We start from the raw sequence: 22,866 nt of genomic DNA on the forward strand, positions 1-22,866 counted from the left end.
TATGGCTTGGCTCGAACTTGTCGCTTGCTTGATTTCACGTCTTCTCGAATTCCAAATTCGACTCGACTTGCGACGCTCGGTCTCGACGCTCTAAGCTCGATATTCGACGTCTTTGTTCCTAATACTCTAACGACTCATTTAATCCCACTAGTAGAAAAAATGAATTAGACACCGCACCTTTCGCACCGGTTCTTGAAAACCGGTGGCAAAAGAAATGGGCGGGATAAGCTAAATGACTTTTCGCACCGGTTCCTATTAAACCGGTGCGAATTACAAACGAAAAAAAGGGAGTAAAGGGATTTGCCACCGGTTCTAACCAAAACCGGTGCGAAATGTTAAAAAAAACCGGTTTAAGTCTTTCTTTCTTCTTCTTTCTTTTTCCCCCTGCTTTCCCTCTTCGTTCTGCTCTTCTCTCTCCCTCCCATTTACGCGTCTCCTGCTCTTCCTCCCAGCTTTCCCTCCCCGTTTTCGCATCTTCCTCTCGTTTTCGCATCTCCTTCTGCACTCCATTGAAGCAGCTCGCTCTCTCTCCATTGAATTTGTTTACGCGCTTTCTCACTCCATTGAAGCAGCACCTCCATTGAACCAGCTCTGGCCTCCATTGAACTCACTTCGAGATAAGATTTTTCTTGTGGTTGTGCGAATTCATTGATTATCTTTTGGCAATCTAGGGTTTGTCGTTGATTTTCTGTTCAATTTAGTAATTTTAGGGTTGTGGTAATATAGGGTTTGTCATTGAAGCGCGCACGGCTACACCTCCACTCTAACGGCCTCCTTGTCACGGCTACACCTCCACCGATTCTGAGCTTTCTCACCTCCATTGAACCAGCTTCGAGGTAAGATGATGGTTTTACCTTTAGTTTGCCTGATGAACCATGATAATCTCTAATAAAAAGGACTATAATGGACGGACTTGAATTTTCTTTACCTAAACTCCTTAAACTTGGTTGAAATGTTCTCTGTCCCCTGTAATTAGCATTTTAGCATTCCTTTTTTAGCAGCCTAAATGGCAATTAGCATGTTAACACTTGGATATTTATCCTGTAGTTGAATTGTTCTGAATTGGTGTTCTTGTATGATTTTTATGGGGTTTTGAATTTTAATTTGATAAATCCTGTTATGGAACCACATTACATGAACCGATTTTGGATTTTCGGAAAAAGTTGTTGTGATGCATGAAATTGTGATGGTTTATGTTTGTTTTTCATTATAAATGATTAAATAATTTAATTGATGGGAAGATGGTATAATTAGAACGATTATTGTTAAGAGATATCGTAGAATTATGTTATCGTCTCTTAAGATGATTTTAGTTAGACTTCTCTATGTATTTAATCATGTCTTCTAGCAATTTCAAGTGCTGATGCTATTGAATCAAGAATGTGAGACTATTTGCATAGGAAATCATAAGATATAAAGTGGGGTTCTTGGGTTTTAGAGTTTTGGTAATTAAAGTTTGAATGCAATTACTAAATTCCTTTTTGTGCCTAATTGTGAATAAAGAAGTAAAAATAACTCTGTAAAATCATTGAATTTTAAACCGCCTTTTTTGTTTTTTGAAATAATATTACGGTGTCGTATATATTTTTCTTACATGCTCTTTTTTGGTTTATTTTTCCCCTGCAGATGCTAGATTATAATGTTCCAGGAGGTGAGGAAGTTCTGTCCTTTTACAATTTACTCATTTTAAAAATAAATACTGGGCCATGTTTGGAATATGAAGGATGTTTGGCATTTGATTCTCTGCTCTATCTTGTGTTTGTTCTTTTGGAAGAAAAAAAAATTGTTTAAAATGTTTTATGGTCACCTTGATTTTTTTATTTTACTTTATTTTTTTTTTGATATTGAGGAAATAATTGTTTTATACGAAGTATATCTTATGAGTGACAAGAATAAACAAAAATAAAGATAATAATAAGTTCCTCTACTAGATTTATGATGTATCATTTTAAAAAATTTCACCGAATGATGTGATGGTTATGAAAATTTGAAATTCAAAAGGCAGTAAAAGTTTAAAATATGTCCTTCTTCCTTGTATACTTTGAAATTTATGTAGCTTAACTTTCAGAAGAACAAGATATTGAAGATATTAATGTCATAAGGAACAAGTAGAATATCTAATTTCAGAAGCTTAAGACACCTATATACAAACAACGCAAGCCTTAACCCAATTTTTTTTGGAATTCCACAAGTTAATTTACGTTACATTTTGGTGCTGATTTTGTGTCTTGCAGGGAAGCTAAATCGCGGGCTTTCTGTTATTGACAGCTACAAACTGTTAAAGGAAGGAGAAGAGCTGACTGATGATGAAGTCTTTCTTGCTTCTGCCCTGAGGTGGTGCATTGAATGGGTATATAGATATGAATTTTCACTGAAGTTATGTAGCAGTCCCTTATTTTGATCTTTTAGGGATATCACTAACAGGATTTTTCTATTTCTGGTCCCTCTCTCTAACAGCTTGAAGCATATTTTCTCGTTCTTGATGACATCATGGATAACTCTCATACAAGGCGTGGTAAACCTTGCTGGTTCAGAGTTCCTAAGGTTTGCTTCTGTTGTGAAAATGAGCCTTTAAAAATAGTATTTTATTTATACTGCATTATAAGCTTGCAAAATCAGTATTTAATGAAAATTTTATCCTGTCAGGTTGGGATGATTGCTGTCAATGATGGAATAATACTTCGAAACCAAATCCCAAGAATTCTCAGGAAGCATTTTAAGGACAAGAAGTACTATGTTGACTTGTTGGATCTGTTTAATGAGGTAACGATGCTTTGTAAAGGGTTCTCTTTTCACCTTAATTATCTTTTCACGACCCAAGAACATTGCCTTTTGTTTTAAAATCTTTGCATAATCCATTATGGAGATATAGGCTCTAGACTTGATTGCCGGCCCCCTTAAAGCTTTAAACAAGTGGGAAAGAGGATGAAATGTTAGATATCTTGGTCCCTAGGGATAGTTGACCCGATTTGAGGGTTGATTTCTCAAGCTTTATAATTGCTGATAAAATCATATAATTCTTCCTTGTTTGGATTGAACTATACATAAGTATTGGAAGGGAAGGAAAATACTAATATGAAAGTCCCTGTAAAATTCTTGTTTCACACTTTCTGTTGCATTGGTGAAATTTGGAAGGAAAGAATGATTTAAATTCTTTTTTCTTTTTATTCTTTTTTTAAATAAAGGCTTCTGTGCAGAACAACTTATTTTTCCTCTACGTAGAGATTGATCTTTAATATATTCTAGCTGAAAAGTAAATAACCACAGTAGAGAAAAATTTGAAAAATCAGGATGAAGTTTTATTGGACGACACATGAGGTAATTTATTCAAGTGACCATTTAGGTAAGGGGTGGCTTCTATTTGTGTTGATTTTGAATAGGATCTGAGGTGATCTAGCCATTTTTTTTAGAAATATATTAATATACCCAATGTATACAATAAAGGAAAAGAAATTACTTCATGCTGGAAATACATTGTCTATGCCTTCTAATCATATCTGACCAATTCATGTTGTATTTATAACATTTTTAAGGCTTATAGACTGTGAAGTGATACATATTTTTGTATTGCTTGTCAAGCAATTGGATTCATTTAATCACTGGGAACCAGCAACTTTTATTTTACGGCGCTCAGGTTTTCAAGTAAAGATCAATAAAACAGGAGCTCTTTAAATTGCTGATGAATATAACTGCAACATTTTAATTTTACGGGAACCAGCAACTTTTATTTTATGGCGCTCAGCTTTTATTTTTGCATTTAGTTGTTCCAACTTGTGAAATATAGCTGCAACATTTTAATTTTTATTGTTCTCTCTTGAGACCAGCACAAATTTAGGACAGAACATATCTGTAGTCTGGAGGCTCTAGCACTCTGCAGGTTGAGAACTTTTCTCTTCTGCAACTGCCAGTGCATCTTCAAGCGGCTTGATAGCTGACTGAGCTTCTGAGACATTGGTAGTCAAAGTTTCAATTTCAAGCAGTGCATTCTCCAACTGTTGCTGCGCCTGTTCTTTCATCACATCACAGTCGCTTAAGTACCCATCATGCCATCTTAAGTATCAGCAGATAAGGCTTGGAAGAATGGAGGGCAGCAGCAATTCTACCAGCGCCGTACTAACCAGCCTAACCAGGTACTTTTGGGCTATGATAATGTGGCATTAGATTAATGACTTCAGTAATGTAGGCATGTAGCTATGTCTTTTACCTTTTTTTTATTCGTATGATAGCTTCCTAGTGCCTTTGCAATCTCAGTTTGGTTACTCAGATGTACTTGCCTTCCCCTCCCTTCTCTGGTTAACTACCTACCTTGTATTCCTTTTCATTTTCTAGAATTAATTCTTTCTTTTGAGGTAATGTAGTAGTTAAAATCTCTACTTGATCATTTATAAGTTAACAATAACAATGGATCCTCTACATCACTTTTATGGAGTATTAAAGTGTATCATTATTCTAGCATGTGAATGCTAAATATCTATGGATTCTGTTTAGGAAACTAGATTATTTATATAGACGTCATGAACTTTGTTGTGCTGGTCATTATTTAAGGATTTCCAATTGGATTCTATAAAAACTTCATTTCAAGATTTGGATTTGCGTGAAATACAGTTTGTAATTTTGTCGTTCTGCTTGGTTTTAAAGCTGCATATTTTGGGTTTGATGGATGTCCTGTTGTCCTCTAGACTACGGTACGGAAGAGAAGGGGGGGGGGGGGGTTGCTGATTTTGTTTGGTGCCATCCAAGGAATATTCATCTTCTGGCAATATATTTGAGTATTAGTACTTAAATTCTACTATATTTTGCGGTCACCTAAAAATATGTTGTGTGTAAAATAAAACTTCTGACTTGCTTTTCAAGTTTATTAATGTGGTCAGTCAAAAATATTTTCGCAGGCAGCTTATGGGTTTACAAGATCATGGAACGACTTTGATAAAGGAACTACTGCTCCAAACACCAGTTATGGTTAGAAGTTCGAAGCCACTGACAACAAAAGCTATGGCATGAAAAGTGGTTCGTCCTGCTTTAAATGTGGCCAGGAAGGGCACTGGGCAAAATATTGCCCAACTACTACATCCAACGTAGCTGCTGGTGCGATAGAAAACCAGAAGTTCGAAGCCACTGACAACAGAAGCTATGGCATGAAAAGTGGTTCATCCTGCTTCAAATGCGGCCTGGAAGGGCACTGGGCAAAAGATTGCCCTACAATTACATCAAATGTAGCTGCTGGTGCGATAGGAAACCAATCAACTGACTCCTGGTTTGCAAGAGAAGCTGCCACCAACTGACTCGAGGCTTAGGCCAGATTAGAGACACTTGGAAAATGGTGAATATGAGCTGGCAAATACAGAGAAACTTAGACTTGAACAGTTGCAAAGACAGGTATGTGTTTGGCTGAGTAAAGCTCATTAACAACTCCTCAAACTGGCAAATGCAGACAAACTCAAACTTGAACAATTCCTCAGATAATTGTATCGCCATTTTTTATTTTAGTTTTTTTAAGTGTAATATTACAATTTATTGAAGAAAATATGTGTTTTATGTATATTATGATTATATACAAGTATTTGGTACAATTTAAGTGAAAAAAATGCAAAAAAAATAAAATAAAATTTTGGGCACTTTTGGCACCGGTTTTGAACAGAACCGGTGCTAAAAGTTTTTTTATAATTTTTTTGCCACTTTTGGCACCGGTTCAATGTGTAAACCGGTGGGAAATCTCATGGTTTTGCCACCGGTTCACTCCAAAACCGGTGGGAAAAGTTGTTTTGGCCACCGATTTTGAACCGGTGGCAAATCTTTTGGGATTTAGCACCCCCCAAATCAAAACCGGTTCAAAACCAGTGGGGAATATGTGGTTTGAACCGGTGGGGATTGGGGTTTTTCGCCTAGTGTTCTTCGGATTAATTCGTCGTCTCGGATTGGCTAATTGATTGGGCGTGACCCGAAGGGTTCAGTCAAGCTTAAGCTGTAATATTAATTACACATTAATATTATTGATCGGAAGCAGCCTCCCCCTAGGCATTCCGATCACTTGACCTTACTAAAGAATTAACCTTCTAATAATTATGAACCCTTTATCGGAATAACACACTTGTTGGAAGGACATCATTCCTTTCAATCTCCCACTTGTCCTTCTGGACAAGTGTGAAATATGTCACTTAATGTCTCTTCATGAACTATTAGGTAAGATTCTTCGTCATCGTTATTACGTCCAGAAGTGTTTCTCGATTCCCAAGTTTGACTGTCAACAAGCAGTTGATTTCTAAAATCCATCTGAGCATGGCCATGCATTTTCACAGTCTCGCTCTTCGAGAGGCCTTGTAAACAACAAAGAAATATTCCCTATTGTCTGTAGTGGGGACATTCCCAGTCTTGCATTGTTAGCTTCCCTTACTAAGAGGACCTAGCCGCCCGAGTGTTGCTGTTATAATCCCCATTTACGGCAAACGTTTAACAACATCAAAACGGACAAGTACTCAAACAAGAGAACTTATAATACCCATGGTCGAGGAAAAAGGTTTCGATGGCTATAATGAGAAATATACTTATGACGATTTTTAAATCTCTTAAAGTATTCTCATAGGTCGATCCGGTATAGTTCTAAACCAATACCTATGCAAATGATTTATGACAATCATGTCCTCGTAGCACAAGAAACGGTGCTATAAATCATACTACACACTAATCTCAAGTGGTCATTAATCGTCCATCATTTAAATGACCTTGATTAGGGATAATTTTTGATTGAAATATTCAATGTTCACTTAACAGGTGTTTCTTTATCCAAGACATGGTCTTGATATCCTGTTTTGAATATTCTTTAAAATCGAATGGACTCGTTATTTAATTCTAAACCACAATTAAATAGTTTGTGGAATTTTATTAGTAAAATTTTATTCCACTGTGAAACTTCCAAATGTTTCATCTTATGATAAATGGTTTTCCCCAAATGTTTTAAGAGTAACACTCTTCACAAAACATTTATAGAAATCACACCCATATATATTATGCTAGATTTCTTTCATGCAATTCTCGTGAATGTTGTTGTTCACTTATTGTATAGGTTTAGCTATTATTACTTTGCAAATCTTAGCATCTTCATATCGAACAATTTCATAATAAGATGATAAAATTTTGAGAGTGTTATGGATCATATGTGATTTAGGATTTATTGTCCAAGTGATGGCTCCCATTCATTTTCATGACTTGAGATCTTTCAACTTGACAACCAACAATCAATATTCGATAATGAACTTTCCATTGAACACTTTCTTATTATTGCCTTCCGGGCAACAATATTCTCAACATATATTTCAGTAGACATTCTGATGGTGCTTTGTTCGGATTTCATTCCAAATGGCTCACAATGATTTGGGAGACCCTAATCACTTGTGGTTATGGAAATTTACTTAAATTTCCGCACATTATACATGGATGCGCGTCCATATTACCATTCTCAAACCACGACACATTCTAGCTCGTGCTTATAAACGGCTTCCTTATTAGGGATCTAATCCTTGCTAAGGATGTGCTTGCAACATCAATTTTCAAATTACATTTGTTTCAATACGTCAAGAACTCATCTCTTCTACTTATCCAAGTACTTTGGATGTTCTTGATCCATTACTGAGATTTAAATTGATTGGTATTTGATACTTCTCATGCTCTAAGCATGTAAGTTGAGTGACGACTCCATATCATAGAACACATGATGGTTTCAATTGCAGAATTATTCCCAATTTATTCCTTTCATGTGACCTTTTAGCTCATCCAATTTCACCGAGTCTTGCTAAATTATTTGCTATATGATACGGTTGAAAGTCTCTCCTAGATCCTTTCTTGTTTGATTTAGTATTAGCCTAGCTTATACTTAGTTCAAACATCTACTTAGTTTTATACACATGGGTTGAAAGCCTTTCAAAGTCCTTCATGTTTAACAAGGTAAATTCCTCTACTCGTTTAAACATTTCATTAAGTCTATCCAATTGAAAGGAATGGTGTCCTTCCAACAAGTGTATTATTCCGATAGAGGGTTCAGAATTATTACAGAGCTAATTCTTCAGTAAGGTCAAGTGATCGGAATGCCTAGGTGGAGGCCGCTTTCGATCAGTAATATCAAGGTACAATTGATATTACAGCTTAATCTTAACTGAACCCTTCGGGTCGAACCCAATCGAATCTCCGATCCGAGACGTCGAATTAATCCGAAAGGATTTAATGAGTCGACAGAGTTTTACGAATACAGACGTCGAAAATCGAGCCCAGGGTGTCGATACCGAGCGTCGCAAAATCACAAGCAACAAGTTTGAGCGTAGCCGTAGCTAGGCTAGGCTAGCTCATAGCATGCCTAGGTGCACCATGTGTGTGCTAGGCGCACCATGGTGTGCTAGGCACCATCGCAGCCTAGGCGCACCCTGGAAGCCCATCGCAAGCTAGCAGCATGCTAGCATGGGTGCCTAGGTGCGCATGGCAGCCATCGCAGGCCACAAAGGCACCAGGCAGCCCATAGCAGCTAGCAGCATGCTAGCGTGGTGCCTGGGTGCATGTGGTGCCCTATCGCAGCGCACAGGCCTTGCTAGGCACCATCGCAAGGCCTGGCACCACGCACAAGCACCATCGCAATGCTAGGGGCATGCGTGTGTGTGCGTGTGTCCCTTGCAGCCTCGCACACTACCTCGCACAGCAGCCGCGCTAATGCGTGTGGGCTGGTGCGTGTGCGTGCAATGGCTGGCTAGGTGCTAGGCAGCACCACCACGCATGCATGTGCGTGTGCGCTTGCCTCGCACCAAGCACAAGCAGTGCTAGGCACTGGCTAGTGCGAATGTGTACATGTGCGTGTGGGATAGCAATGTGTGGGTTAGCAATGCGTGAGGTGCAGCGATGGACGCGAGCATGTGCGTGGTGTGTGGCGCATGGCTGGTGCGTGATGCATATGCGACCAGCCAGTGCGTAGCATGCGAGGCCAGCGCCAGCGATGCCCAGCTAGCACTGGCTGTGCTAGCGATGCGATGCGAGAGAGAATGCTAGGCAACAGCAGCGCTAGGCTAGCAGCATCAGCGCCCAGCAGCTCGCAGCGTGCTAGGGCTGATGCGTGCTTGGCCAGTGCATGCTAGCACTGCCTGCTAGCATACCAAGCTGGCTGGCTGCCCAGCCTTGGTGCTAGGTGCCAGCTGGCAGCCTTGGCAGCCAAGGCAGGCTGCCAGCCCAGCTGAACATGTAGTGGCGGTTTAGGTGAAGGGGTGGGGACCAATCTTGGGCAAGGCCTTGAGGAGCAAGGCAATGGTCCCCCCCCCACCCATTCATGGTCCTCAGCTAACCTTCTCTCTCTATTTGACACTTGTTGCATTGTGATTAGTTTTGTTTAATAATTTATTTTAGAAATAAATTAATTAGCAAAATACATTCTCCCACATTGGTGGAGGATGAAAAATCAAGGGATCATTTCCCTATAAATATCAAACTTGGTATTGGGATTTGAGACAACCTTGAGTGGAATTAAAAAGGCCACTCTTGAAAAGAGTAAACCTTTGATTCGTAAAACTCATAGTTATTTTGTCCGGGTCTTGACTAACCTTCAAGACTTAGGACGCTCGGGTCGAGTCGAGGGTACGATCCGTCGGAGATCTCGTCTTTTCGGGATTTTGAAGTAAGAGCTCTTTGGGAGCGAAACACGCGTCAAAGTATAATTCTTGTCCTTAATCTTGTTTGATTAAGTTTATTATGCTTGTTTAATTGCTTTAATTAAGGGGCGGGTCTTGGTGGGTTTCCTTCCGCGTAGTGTCGGGTCACTACGAAACCCTACAGCGGTATCGGAGCCACGCTCCTTTTAATTTTTGCAATTATTGTTTAATTAAGGTGTTTTAAGGAATTTATTTTTCTGGTTCATGTTCATCTAATTAGATTAGATGCTCGTTTTAATTAATTTTTAAAACTCTATTTTATTATCGATTGGCTGTCGAACCCAGATTTTGGCTCAAAAATAGTGATTTTTGGGTGGAATCGACATTCTGGAACTGTTTCAATCCTTTTAGGGTTGTCCAAAAGCCAAATTCGAACCAGAAACCCAATTTTTCTGGAGTTTTTCGTTTTTCAACGAAAGTTTTAATTCTTTTTAAGCCTTGATTAAAGCAAGCATTACAAGGTTAGATTAAATGCACATTTGCATCACTAATCTACTGGTTTTAAAATATCCTTGAGCATAATAATGGAGTTTTTATTAGTGCTTAAGTTGATATACCAAGCTATCACATAAACTTGTTTTTCACAATTTTGCAAATAAATTGCAATAAGGTGTGAAAACTTGTTGTGATTTTGTACTTTTAAGTTCCCAAGTATTGTTAAAGTTCTAATCTTTAAGTGTTTAAATGATTGGAACCCTAACCCTAAATTCCATGTTGAACCAAGTTTAGATTTTTTCATATTTTGGTTGATTAAAATCCATTAAGTTCAATTACTTGTGAGTAAAATTTGATTAATCTTCATATTGGAAGATGTAATCTTGGTATTTTACACAAGTATGCAAGTTGGAAAATTTTTATCATTGGATGGTTAATTTATTTTTTCCAACTCCCTTTTTTGTCAAATCCATGATTAATTTGCATATTGGCAAGATTAATTTTGGACATAGCTCATTTTATTTTAAGCATAATTTTGACCTAATTTTGTTAAAAAAAAAAATTGAAATTTTGGATAAATTTAGGCTTGTGCACCAATTAAAATAAAATTTGTTTAAGTTAGACTTAATGGTTGTTTTATTTTATTTTCCCTAAAATTAATTCTAAAATATAATTTGGAATTAATTCATGTCACACGCAAATCTGGATTAAAATCCCGAGTCATGGCACGCAAATCAAGGCAACACACCCAAGTGCCACCAAGGCTAGCCGGGCTGCCTAGCAGCCCACATGTGGCTGCCTGTGGTGCGCACAAGGGCGAGCCTTGAATGCTACTATGCGCTATGTGTGTGTGGCTGGGATGCATGGCTGGGGTGTGTGGGGTGGCTGGGCTGGCTTGCTTCGCATGCTGCTGGGCAGCAGGGCAGCAAGCATCAGCCAGCGCACCACGAGCATCATGATGCGCCTCCCCAGCAGGCCAGATGCTCGCAGGCACCAGCGTGCTAGCAGGCATGCGAAGCATGCTAGCAGGCAGCTGGGCTTGAGGCGCTGCTTGCTAGGCACAGTAGGCCTCAACCACGCACCATGGCTCCATGCCATGGGCTGCCTAGCAGCCATGGTGCGCACCCACCAAGGGCTTTGTTGGGTGATTTTGCTTAACGTTGAGCTATGATTTTGCGTTTTTTCCCGTATTAATAATTTTAATTATTTTAACGAGGCTAAAAACCTCGATTTTCGATTTTGCAAAATTTTGACAAATTATGGGTTATGCCGACTTAATTAATCGGATTAATTAAGTACGTATGAGGAATTTAGTGGGAGCTTAATTAAATGCGTTAGCATTTTACGTTTAGAAATAATGGATTAAACCACTTTGACTAGTTTTAATTAGGCGCGTTAATTGGATTAACGACCTAAGTTAGTTACTAGTTTTGCGTGTTTAATTATGTATTTCGTAAAATTGCATGGGCCGTTCACAAATAGTGAACGGGTGAATGAAAAATTGCTTTCAAAACAGGTTGTTTGAAAATGGCAACTAGTGGGGCCCGACTAGGATAGAAAATACGGACTGCGTTCCGTTATGTAATTTTGTAAATCTAAATACGGTCTGCGAACCGTTAAGTATTTTTGTACTATTTAGATTAATCTTAGCCGTTCTAGCTAGCTTCTTTTATTTCATTTTGGCCAAGAAGTCTCAAGACGGCGTTTCGACGATGACAAGCCAAGATGAAGACCCATGGAAATTGAAGATTTCAAGGGGTCATGCTAGTTGCCAAATGCATCTATTTTATGCCTTATATATTGTTATATATGATTGCTAGATGGATGTCTAGAATTTCTATGATGTTGCGATGATTAGTTAAGTTCACTTAAATCAACCAACATAGAAACCCTAGGTCCCTTAATAATATTGAGCTAAAATTTGCCATTCCAAGAACAACACTTACCAAACTAATGCGCGTACGTGATGGATTACGCCAAAGCGAGGCATCACTACTTCCCTAGGAACGTAAGGTATACTAGGTATACAAGTTGTCTTGGTTAAGCTCAACGATATCAGTAAGGAGTCCTTAGATGTCGTGGCAAAAGAGATAAAATGTCAAGTATGCATTAGATGCGACATTTTATCAAACCGAGAGTAGCTTGGAGCTATTAGCAATTAGATTGCTTACCTTAAGATATTTAATGGTTAAGACAAGCCAAAGCATGCTTATCCATTTCTTGATCTTTGGAATCTCGGAATCATTTTATTCTCGCCCATAAGGGACAATCTTAAAATGCGTGGATAAAATGTTCAATAAGTGTGAATAAGTGCATGAACGCTTTAAATTTCAACTTATTGATGTATGAATGGTTTTTCACTTCAAATTCTTTCAATTGTAGAATCATGTCTGCAAGTAACTCGAACAACAACCATATGTGCCCGGAACTCCCCGAAAAGTTAGCCTTTCCCTTAAACTTTGTCAACTTCAAGGAATGGGAAGAGGAACTCAGGAGAACTCTCCGGAATTGTTCCTTGGAGTATACTCTTGATACTCCCATTCCAAGCTTCTTTGCTAAAGGGATCATGACCGACAAGGCTCATGAAGAATGGTCTTCCAATTGCAAAAGGGTCTCACGACTCATGACAAACTCCATCCCGGAAGACTGGAAGGAAACTCTTTCCTCCTACCTTCCGGACATGTTCCTCAAAGCACTTGAGGACGTTGTCAATGTAAGAGTCACCAAGAGTGACAATGGCAACTTTGATGGACTCGTGTTTGACTTGACCAGGTCACTTTCAAACATGAGAATTAAGCCACCAAATGTGGGTGTCTTGCTAAGGAAAGGCGACGGCTTTGGACCAAGGTCTACAATGCTAAATTGAGACCAGGCATGCCCCTCCGACCTCATGTGCTTGGTATGACTAGGCTCTTCAAGCACATGCAGCTTCTCGGAATTCCATTGGAAGATGAGATGGCGGGCATATCTTGCTTGCTTCACTCCACTCGAGCTATGATGCACTTAGAGTGCATATCGCTGCGGGAAAGGAGACACACTCCCTCAAGGAGGTGGTGCAACTACTCAGCCAAGCCACTGCCTATGGAATGACCAAAAGGCCCTTGAGAGCTAAGAAGAAGGAGTCCAAGAAAGTCAAGGCAAAGATGAGATGCTTCCATTGTGGCATGCAAGGCCATTACAAGAGGGAATGCATGCTCATCAAGGAAGAGGGGATCACTCCGACCACCTCAGGTATCTTCCTTAACACTTTTGGATTAAGCTTATCATAAGGTATTGGATACCAAGTATGACTCACTTAATGTTGCCTTTTCAGGGACCAAGTGAGAAGCTTATCAAGTGTTGGTGCATGGACAAAAAGACGACGAAGATGGTTTTTCGGTCGTGCTTGCATGCACCATTTTGTCTATGACATGTAATTAAACTATTTCTAGTTTTACCATGCTTTGAACATACTATGATCCATGGTGTTGGACACCTAGGAATTTCAAATGTAAAACTTTTAACAATAGTTGTTTCAAGTTTACAAATTTATGTTCAATTAAATTTCATGTTTTACATATGACAAAAGTTGATACCACTAAGCTAAGACCATCGAGTCGAATCAAACCTACTTGTGACATTGTCGTCTTGGCCACATTAACATCAAACGCATCAAGAAACTTCTTCAAGAAGGTGTTCTTGACTCATTTGACTTAGAGTCATTTGAAAATTGCGAAGGATGCTTATTAGGCAAGATGATCAAACAACCATTCTCCAAGTTGGGAGAAAGGGCAAGTGACTTATTAGGTCTAATACACACGGATGTATGTGGACCTATGAGCACACCCGCAAGGCAAGGTTACCGATATTTCATCACCTTCACCGACGATTATAGTAGATATGGCTATATCTACTTAATGTCGAATAAATCTGAATCCTTTGAAAATTTCAAAGAATTTCAGAAAGAGGTTGAAAATCAACTTGGCAATAAAATTAAAGCACTTCGATCTGATCGAGGTGGCGAATATTTGAGCCATGAATTCGACGATCACTTGAAAGAATGTGGCATTCTTTCAGAGTTGACACCTCCCGGAACTCCTCAATGGAATGGAGTGTCCGAACGGAGGAATCGGACCTTGTTAGACATGGTTCGGTCAATGATGGGTCTTAGTGAACTCCCTATGTCGTTCTGGGGACATGCGCTACAAACAACAGCACTAACACTGAATAGAGCTCCGTCAAAAGCTGTTGAAAAGACTCCATATGAATTATGGACTAAGAAACCTCCCAGGTTGTCTTTTCTCAAGATTTGGGGATGCGAAGCATATGTCAAGCGATAAATTTCTGACAAACTTCACCCCAAATCGGATAAAGTGTTTCTTTGTGGGATATCCAAAAGAAACCAAAGGGTATTACTTCTACAATAAATCCGAGAACAAAGTGTTTGTTGCTCGTGATGGTGTCTTTTTGGAGAAGGATCACCTTTCCAAAATGACAAGTGAGAGGAAAATCGAACTCGACGAAGTTCGAGAGGACGAGCAACAAAGTCAACCTGAAAAAACTGACAATCTAGATACTTTGGAAGCATCTGAGAAGATTGGTCAGAGTCAAACAGACAATGTAAATGCTTAACCGATTACCCTACGTAGGTCGCAACGACAGAGATCTCAACCAGACAGATACCTCGGTATTGTCTTAACTGATGATCAGGACATCCTAGTTATGGATGGTGATGAGCCGGCGACATACAAGCAAGCTATGACGAGCCCCGACTCTGCAAAATGGCAAGAGGCCATGAAATCTTAGATGGACTCCACGTCTGAAAATCAAGTCTGGGACTTGGTGAATTTGCCCGAGGGTTATACACCCATTGGTTGCAAATGGATCTTCAAAGTGAAGACAGACAAAGATGGAAATGTATCGATATACAAAGCTAGACTGGTGGCAAAAGGTTATAGACAAGTCCACGGGATTGACTATGATGAAACCTTTTCACCAGTTGCAATGCTAAAGTCCGTCCGGATCATCCTAGCGATTGCTGCATATTACGATTACGAAATATGGAAAATGGATGTCAAAATCTCCTTCCTTAATGGGATTTTGGAAGAAACTGTGTATATGACACAACCAGAGGGTTTTGTCGATCCAGGCAATGCTGGAAAGGTTTGCAAGTTGAAGAAGTCCATTTATGGACTACAGCAAGCCAACAGAAGTTGGAATCTGCGATTTGATGAAGCCATCAGCAAGTTTGGTTTAATCAAGAATCCAAATGAGTCTTGTGTATACAAGAAGGTCAGTGGGAGTGATATTGCATTCCTAGTCCTGTATGTAGATGACATACTGCTAATTGGAAACACCACAAAATTGTTGGAGTCCGTAAAGAGCTGGTTGGGAAAGTGCTTTTCAATGAAGGACTTAGGAGAGGCACAGTACATATTGGGCATCAAGATCTACAGGGATAGATCTAAGAGGATGATTAGATTAAGCTAGAGTAATTACATTGATAAGGTACTGGCTCGATTCAACATGGAAAATGCCAAAAGAGGGCATTTACCCATGTCCCATGGCATAACTCTCAGCAAGAAACAGTGTCCACAGACACTTGTTGAGCGAGAAAGAATGAATCAGATCCCATATGCTTCGTTAATCTGATCGATCATGTATGCCATGATATGTACAAGGCCGGATGTATCGTATGCCCTGAGTGCAACGAGTCGATACCAATCGAACCCAGGAGAGGCGCATTGGACTGCGGCCAAAAAATCCTTAAGTACCTGAAAAGGAACAAGGATAAATTCCTGGTGTATGGAGGCCACAAAGAACTGGTTGTTGAAGGTTACACCGACGCTAGCTTCCAGACTGACAGAGACGACTTCAAGTCACAGTCGGGGTATATATTCTGTCTGAATGGAGGAGCGTTCAGCTGGAAGAGTGCCAAGTAGAGCACCACTGCAGACTCTACAACTGAAGCCGAGTACTTGGCCGCTTCGGAAGCTGCCAAGGAAGCTGTTTGGATTCGCAAGTTCATCAGTGAACTTGGTGTTGTACCCTCAATCAAGGGACCGATAGACCTCTATTGTGATAATAGTGGAGCTATCGCTCATGCCAGAGAGCCGAGAGAACACTAGAAGGTCAAACACGTGCAAAGGCGATTTCACATGATAAGGGAATGGAAATCCGAAGGTGAAATCAGAATTTGTAAGATCGGCACGGATGATAATGTGGCCGATCCTTTGACTAAACCTTTGCCTCAAGTGAAACACAACAAACACGTTGAGGCAATGAGAATCAAGCACATAGGAGATTGGCTTTGATATTCCCTGTACAAGTGTTTTAATTAAACAGGGTTGATTTAATGTAAGACACTGTACTAAAACCATTCATTAATGGAGTAATTAATTTTTGTGCAAAATTATCATTCACTCCATTACTATTTAATTGTGGTTTAGAATTAAATAATGAGTCCATTCGATTTACGGAATATTCAAAACAGGGTATCAAGACCATGTCTTGTATAAAGAAACACCTGTTAAGTGAACATTGAATATTAAATCGAAAAGTATCCCTAATCGAGGTCATCTAACAGATGGATGATTGATGACCGCCATAGATTAGTGTGTAGTATGATTTACAGCACCGTTTCTTGTGCTGCGAGGACGTGACAGTCATAAATCATTTGCACAGGTACGGTTTAGAATTGTACTGGATAAGACCTATGAGAGTACTTTAAGAAAATTTAAATTTTGTCATAAGTACATTTCTCATTATGGCTATCGGAACTTATTTCCTCAGACCATGAGTACTGTGAAGTTTTCTTGTTTGAGTACTAGGCTCTTTGATGTTTCCAAACGTCTGCCGTAACTGAGGATCATAACGGGAACACTCGGGAGTCTATGTCCTCTTAGTAAGAAGAACTTACAATACGAGACTGGGATTGTCCCCCTACTAATAATAGGGAAAATGTTTTGTTGTTTAAAAGGTCGCTCGAAGAGTGAGACTGTAAAATGCATTGCCATGCTCAGATGGATTTTAGAAATCATCTGCTTATTGACAGTCGAACTCGAAGATCGAGAAACACTTCTGAACGTAATAAGGATGACAAAGAATCTTACCTTATAGTTCACGAAGAAACATTAAGAGACAAAGGAAATGAGCTATACACAATATGCACACTTGTCCGGAAGGACAAGTGGGAGATTGAAAGGAATGGTGTCCTTTCAACAAGTGTATTACTCCGATAGAGGGTTCAGAATTATTACAGAGCTAATTCTTCAGTAAGGTCAAGTGATCGGAATTCCTAGGTGGAGGCCGCTTCCGATCAGTAATATCAAGGTACAATTGATATTACAGCTTAATCTTAACTGAACCCTTCGGGTCGAACGCAATCGAATCTCCGATCCGAGACGTCGAATTAATCCAAAAGGATTTAATGAGTAGACAGAGTTTTACGAATACAGACATCGGAAATCGAGCCCAGGGCGTCGATACCGAGCGTCGCAAAATCACAAGCAACAAGTATGAGCGTAGCCGTAGCTAGGCTAGGCTAGCACATAGCATGCCTAGGTGCACCATGTGTGTTCTAGGCGCACCATGGTGTGCTAGGCACCATCGCAGCATAGGCGCACCATGGCAGCCCATCGCAAGCTAGCAGCATGCTAGCATGGGTGCCTAGGTGCGCATGACAGCCATCGCAGGCCACAAAGGCACCAGACAGCCCATAGAAGCTAGCAGCATGCTAGCGTGGTGCCTGGGTGCATGTGGTGCCCTATCGCAGCGCACAGGCCTTGCTAGGCACCATCGCAAGGCCTGTCACCACGCACAAGCACCATCGCAATGCCAGGGGCATGCGTGTGTGTGCGTGTGTGCCTTGCAGCCTCGCACACTGCCTCGCACAGCAGCCGCTCTAATGCGTGTGGGCTGGTGCGTGTGCGTGCAATGGCTGGCTAGGTGCTAGGCAGCAGCACCACGCATGCATGTGCGTGTGCGTGTTCGCTTGCCTCGCACCAAGCACAAGCAGTGCTAGGCACTGGCTAGTGCGAGTGTGTACATGTGCGTGTGGGACAGTAATGTGTGGGCTAGCAATGCGTGAGGTGCAGCAATGGACGCGAGCATGTGCGTAGTGCGTGGCGCATGGCTGGTGCGTGATACATATGCGACCAGCCAGTACATAGCATGCGAGGCCAGCGCCAGCGATGCCTAGCTAGCACTGGCTGTGCTAGCGATGCGATGCGAGAAAGAATGCTAGGTAGAAGCAGCGCTAGGCTAGCAGCATCAGCGCCCAGCAGCTCTCAGCGTGATAGGGCTGATGCGTGCTAGGCCAGTGCATGCTAGCACTGCCTGCTAGCATACCAAGCCGGCTGGCTGCCCAGCCTTGGTGCTAGGTGCCAGCTGGCAGCCTTGGCAGCCAAGGCAGGCTGCCAGCCCAGCTGAACATGTAGTGACGGTTTAGGTGAAGGGGTGGGGACCAATCTTGGGCAAGGCCTTGAGGAGCAAGGCAATGGTCCCCCCCCCCACCCATTCATGGTCCTCAGCTAACCTTCTCTCTCTATTTGACACTTGTTGCATTGTGATTAGTTTTGTTTAATAATTTATTTTAGAAATAAATTAATTAGAAAAATACATTCTCCCACATTGGTGGAGGATGAAAAATCAAGGGATCATTTCCCTATAAATATCAAACTTGGTATTGGGATTTGAGACAACCTTGAGTGGAATTAAAAAGGCAACTCTTGAAAAGAGTAAACCTTTGATTCGTAAAACTCATAGTTATTTTGTCCGGGTCTTGACTAACCTTCAAGACTTAGGACGCTCGGGTCGGGTCGAGGGTACGATCCGTCAGAGATCTCGTCTTTTCAGGATTTTGAAGTAAGAGCTCTTTGGGAGCGAAGCACGCGTTAAAGGTATAATTCTTGTCCTTAATCTTGTTTGATTAAGTTTATTATGCTTGTTTAATTGCTTTAATTAAGGGGCGGGTCTTGGTGGGTTTCCTTCCGCGTAGTGTCGGGTCACTACGAAACCCTACACCAATAGATCTTAATTCCCACTATGTATTAAGTATCGCCTTTTGTTTGGTCCATTGCCAAAATCCTTTCAAATCTAAGCATTTTAGCATTTGACAGTCATTTCACAATAGAGTTCGTAAACTTCTTGTTGGACCATACAACATTGACTCTTGCTCCCACTAAACTTCTTGTTCATAAGAATTTCTATGATTCTCCATAACCCAAACTTTTTATTAATTTTATGAGAATACATGTTCCAATTCCTACATGCAATGCTTCACTTAATCCCACAATGGATTTCTTGTGTTTGCTTTAAAATCTAGCATAAATTAGAATTACAAAACCTTCAGACTATTTCCATAGTCTCTTCTTAAGATCCCATTTTAGGAAGGCGGTTTCGTTATCTATTTTGCCATATTTCATATGCGCAATTTTGCTAGAATAATCACAAAAAGACTTAAGCGTTCCGATTGGTGAATAGGTTTTTATTAAAATCAACGCCGTGAATTAATTGTATCCTTCTCAACCAATCTAGCTATGTATACATTATGCATTTCACATTTGTCAGTTTTCTCCAGAAAAACTTATTTGCGATTGATGGGTCTTTCACTCTTCATGCAAATGAATCAAGTTCCAAACATGATTTACAAACATGGAGTCTATTTCGGATTTTTTGGCCTCTAACCATTATTCGGAATTTGTATTTCTCGTAGCTAATTTACAGGACACTATTCCATTACCACCTAATGGTAAATAGTGTGCTTGTAAATTAATTCAATCCAAGCCTTTGGTGAATTTTATACCTATACGGGGTAATTGCATCAAACACTAAGATTCAAGGTGCTTTTAAAGCCCTTTGATTATATTGATCTTACTCCACCATTTCTAAGGTTTTGTGAGTATTGAATTCTCATTTAAGGCACTTGTAAAGTCCTTTGAGTATTCTTGATCAACCATTCTCATGAAGCCCTTCTAAAATCTTCGGAGATTCTGAGTCTAAGTTTGTTGCTAATCTTGATGGTCATCGAGTTCATTTTCCTCCTGCTTGTCGTTTTGGAAATGTGTTACTTTCCAGAAAGACGCCACTTAGAGCAACAAATACTATGTTCTTAATTAGGTTGTGGAAGTAATGCCCGTAGTCTCACAAAGAGACATGTATACTGTCTTTCAGTAAAAGTTCGTTATGAAATAAACAGTTAGCTCCTTCTCGAGCTACCTTGGACCTTATTGATCTACTTAGCTCCCACTGAGTTAATGAACTCCCACTGAGCTAAGAGCCCTAGACATATACTTGAAAAGACACTAGAAACTATTTCTATCCATAACTGAATATGGTGTCCTTTCATAGCTTCGACAATTTTTCTGTTTAGTGTAACACTAGTCATTTTGTGCAAATCTTTAAGAACTTTATAAGAAAGGATGTGATCCATCATTATTCGAGTCATTTCCAAATGGCATCGAGGTCTCCGTCAAGACATATTATATTCTTTGTGGAAATCATTATGAAATTTCAATTTCGTAACTTTGATATGATCACTCTTGGCTCAAGCAAACATTGCTTGATCTAATCTAGACATTTTGATATCTTGCCAAGTCGATTTTATACTTCACTGAACATTTGAGCTACTCAAGGTCTACTTTGTTCACATTTGATGAAAGTAGCCACATTCTTTCAAATTCTTGTGAGATGTTGAAGTAATGGAATCCTCTTTAGCTTTTGGAGTCAATTGTCTATGCCAAGCACAACAGTTCCTTTCTTTGTCGATTTCAACAAGTAAGACTTGCTTGTCTTAGAACGATTCTGAATTGATCTACTATCAAGAGTCTATCTAATAGAGCCTTGAGTACGTTCTTGTTGATGTGACATTGCTAAAGATGTTTGGAACGCAAATCATGTCCATGACTTGAACCTTGTGAGTTTTTATGTTAGGGAATGTTTGTTTATAATCTACCATTCTTGACTTGTGGTTTAGAAAACCATGCTATTCAAATAAAACCCGTAACTATTGCTCTTTTACTTTGAATATGAGTCTTTCCGTGTGTAAACGGATCGTTTGCTAATTATGGAAGACAGTAACCATTATTCGTTCCAACCTTGGCTCAAAAGGACTTTAAACAAAACAAATGACCTTACAACTAATGTAGCACTACTTGCTTCATTCTAAGCTTGTAAGTCAATAACTTATCTTGTCTTCAATGGTTTGAGGTCACTTTCAAAGTGGAACACTCAAGCAATGTCCAATACTTATGAAGATAACGATATGCTAAGTTGACCATAATAACATGAACTTATGGTTAGAAAAGGATTCTTATTCCTTTCCTTTGTTCCTTGTTTCCTATATTTCTTATCATACATCATCTCATAACTTTAAGAATTATTCTTAAAGTACCCTGACTCTTACACTTTTTTGGTCATCTAATGCGCCGTGAAACAAAGTTCTATCTTTTCTTATAATTCGTACTTGAATTACTACATCAATGAGTCCTACTCATTAGTGTATGAAGCGAAAAGATATGTTGGTTGTCAACTATTGACAATTTGAGTTTTTCAAATCAATATTTCATGTTTATCAAAGCTACCTAATATTTTGAATACATGATATCCAACTGTCCTTTCGGACTTAAGTCATAATAGTCAATTATGAGAGGTTATATTTTAGAAATGACTTTCCATTATTTGAGAACCATTCTCAAAAGATTTCCTTTACCAATCATTGAAAACAATATAATTTGATTTAGAATTCCACAAATATAAGTGAAAAGTATAACCATTTATCAAGTTCATAACATAATAAGTTTGAAATTCAAAGCATACATGCAAACTTTCAATCTTATTACGCCTCTTATCCACGCTTTAAAATTTGTTCCTTCTAGGCGAGAATAAAACGATTCCAAGATCCCAAAAATCAGAAAGTGATAAAGCATTCTTTGGCTTGTCTTAACACTTAATATTTTAAGGTAAGCAATTCAATTGCTAATAGCCCTAAGCTACTCTTGGTTCGATAAAACGTCACATCTAATGCTTCCTTGACATTTTATCTCCATTGCCTTGACATCTAAGGACTCCATACTCATATCGTGGAGCTTAACCAAGACGACTTGCATACCTAGTATACCTTACGTTCCTAGGGAAGCAGTGATGCCTCGCTTTGGCGTAGCCCATCACCACTCACATTAGTTCGGTAAGTGTCGTTCTTGGAATGACAAATTTGGTTCAATATTATAGGGACCTAGGGTTTCTATGTTGGTTGATTTAAGTGAACTTAATTAATCATCGCAACATTTGAAATCCTAAACATGCATCTATCATACAATTCAATCATATACAAACACAATATATATAATTCATAAGTATAAGATGCATTTGACAACTAGCATGACCCCTTTAAATCTTCAAATCTTCAAGGGTCTCCGGTGCAACTTCTTTGGCTTATCATCTTAGAAATGTCGTCTTTGAGACATCTCCTCCAACTAAACAACTACTAGCTACTACGACTAGGAATAATCTAAATATTAAGATACAAAAAATACGCAACGGTATGCAGACCGTATTTAGATTTACAAAAATTCATAACGGATCGCAGCCTGAATTTACTATCCTATTCGGGCCCCATTAGTTTCCATTTTCACAAAACCTGTGAAACAATATAGATTCCATTCATCCATTCACTATATGTGAATGGCCCATGCATTTTCAATGATAAACAAGTAACAATGCACAACACGCGCAAACTAGTAACTAACTTAGGTTGTTAATCCAATTAACACGCCTA

The 22,866-nt window shown here is 39.5% G+C and overlaps 1 protein-coding gene across 1 annotated transcript; it reads left to right on the top strand.

Moving 5' to 3' along the window:
- The first annotated feature begins 269 nt into the window (after positions 1 to 269).
- LOC110685191 (farnesyl pyrophosphate synthase 2-like) lies at positions 270 to 5,524 on the top strand. Its single transcript, XM_021861670.1, has 7 exons — positions 270 to 836; positions 1,627 to 1,651; positions 2,235 to 2,350; positions 2,458 to 2,544; positions 2,647 to 2,763; positions 3,825 to 4,130; positions 4,890 to 5,524. The coding sequence occupies exons 2-6, from the start codon at positions 1,627 to 1,629 to the stop codon at positions 3,933 to 3,935; spliced, it is 456 nt and encodes a 151-aa protein (XP_021717362.1). The 5' UTR covers positions 270 to 836; the 3' UTR covers positions 3,936 to 4,130; positions 4,890 to 5,524.
- The last annotated feature ends 17,342 nt before the right edge of the window (positions 5,525 to 22,866 follow it).

The sequence above is a fragment of the Chenopodium quinoa genome, unplaced genomic scaffold (genome assembly GCF_001683475.1).
Source record: "Chenopodium quinoa cultivar QQ74 unplaced genomic scaffold, ASM168347v1, whole genome shotgun sequence".
Lineage (NCBI taxonomy): Eukaryota > Viridiplantae > Streptophyta > Magnoliopsida > Caryophyllales > Amaranthaceae > Chenopodium > Chenopodium quinoa.

Bases quoted from the DNA above. Each gene is read 5' to 3' on its own strand.
- LOC110685191 (XM_021861670.1), top strand. From the start codon at position 1,627: ATGCTAGATTATAATGTTCCAGGAG. The intron at 2,351-2,457 runs GTATATAGATAT...TCTCTCTAACAG, and splicing joins TGAGGTGGTGCATTGAATGG to CTTGAAGCATATTTTCTCGT. The intron at 2,764-3,824 runs GTAACGATGCTT...TCTTGAGACCAG, and splicing joins TGTTGGATCTGTTTAATGAG to CACAAATTTAGGACAGAACA.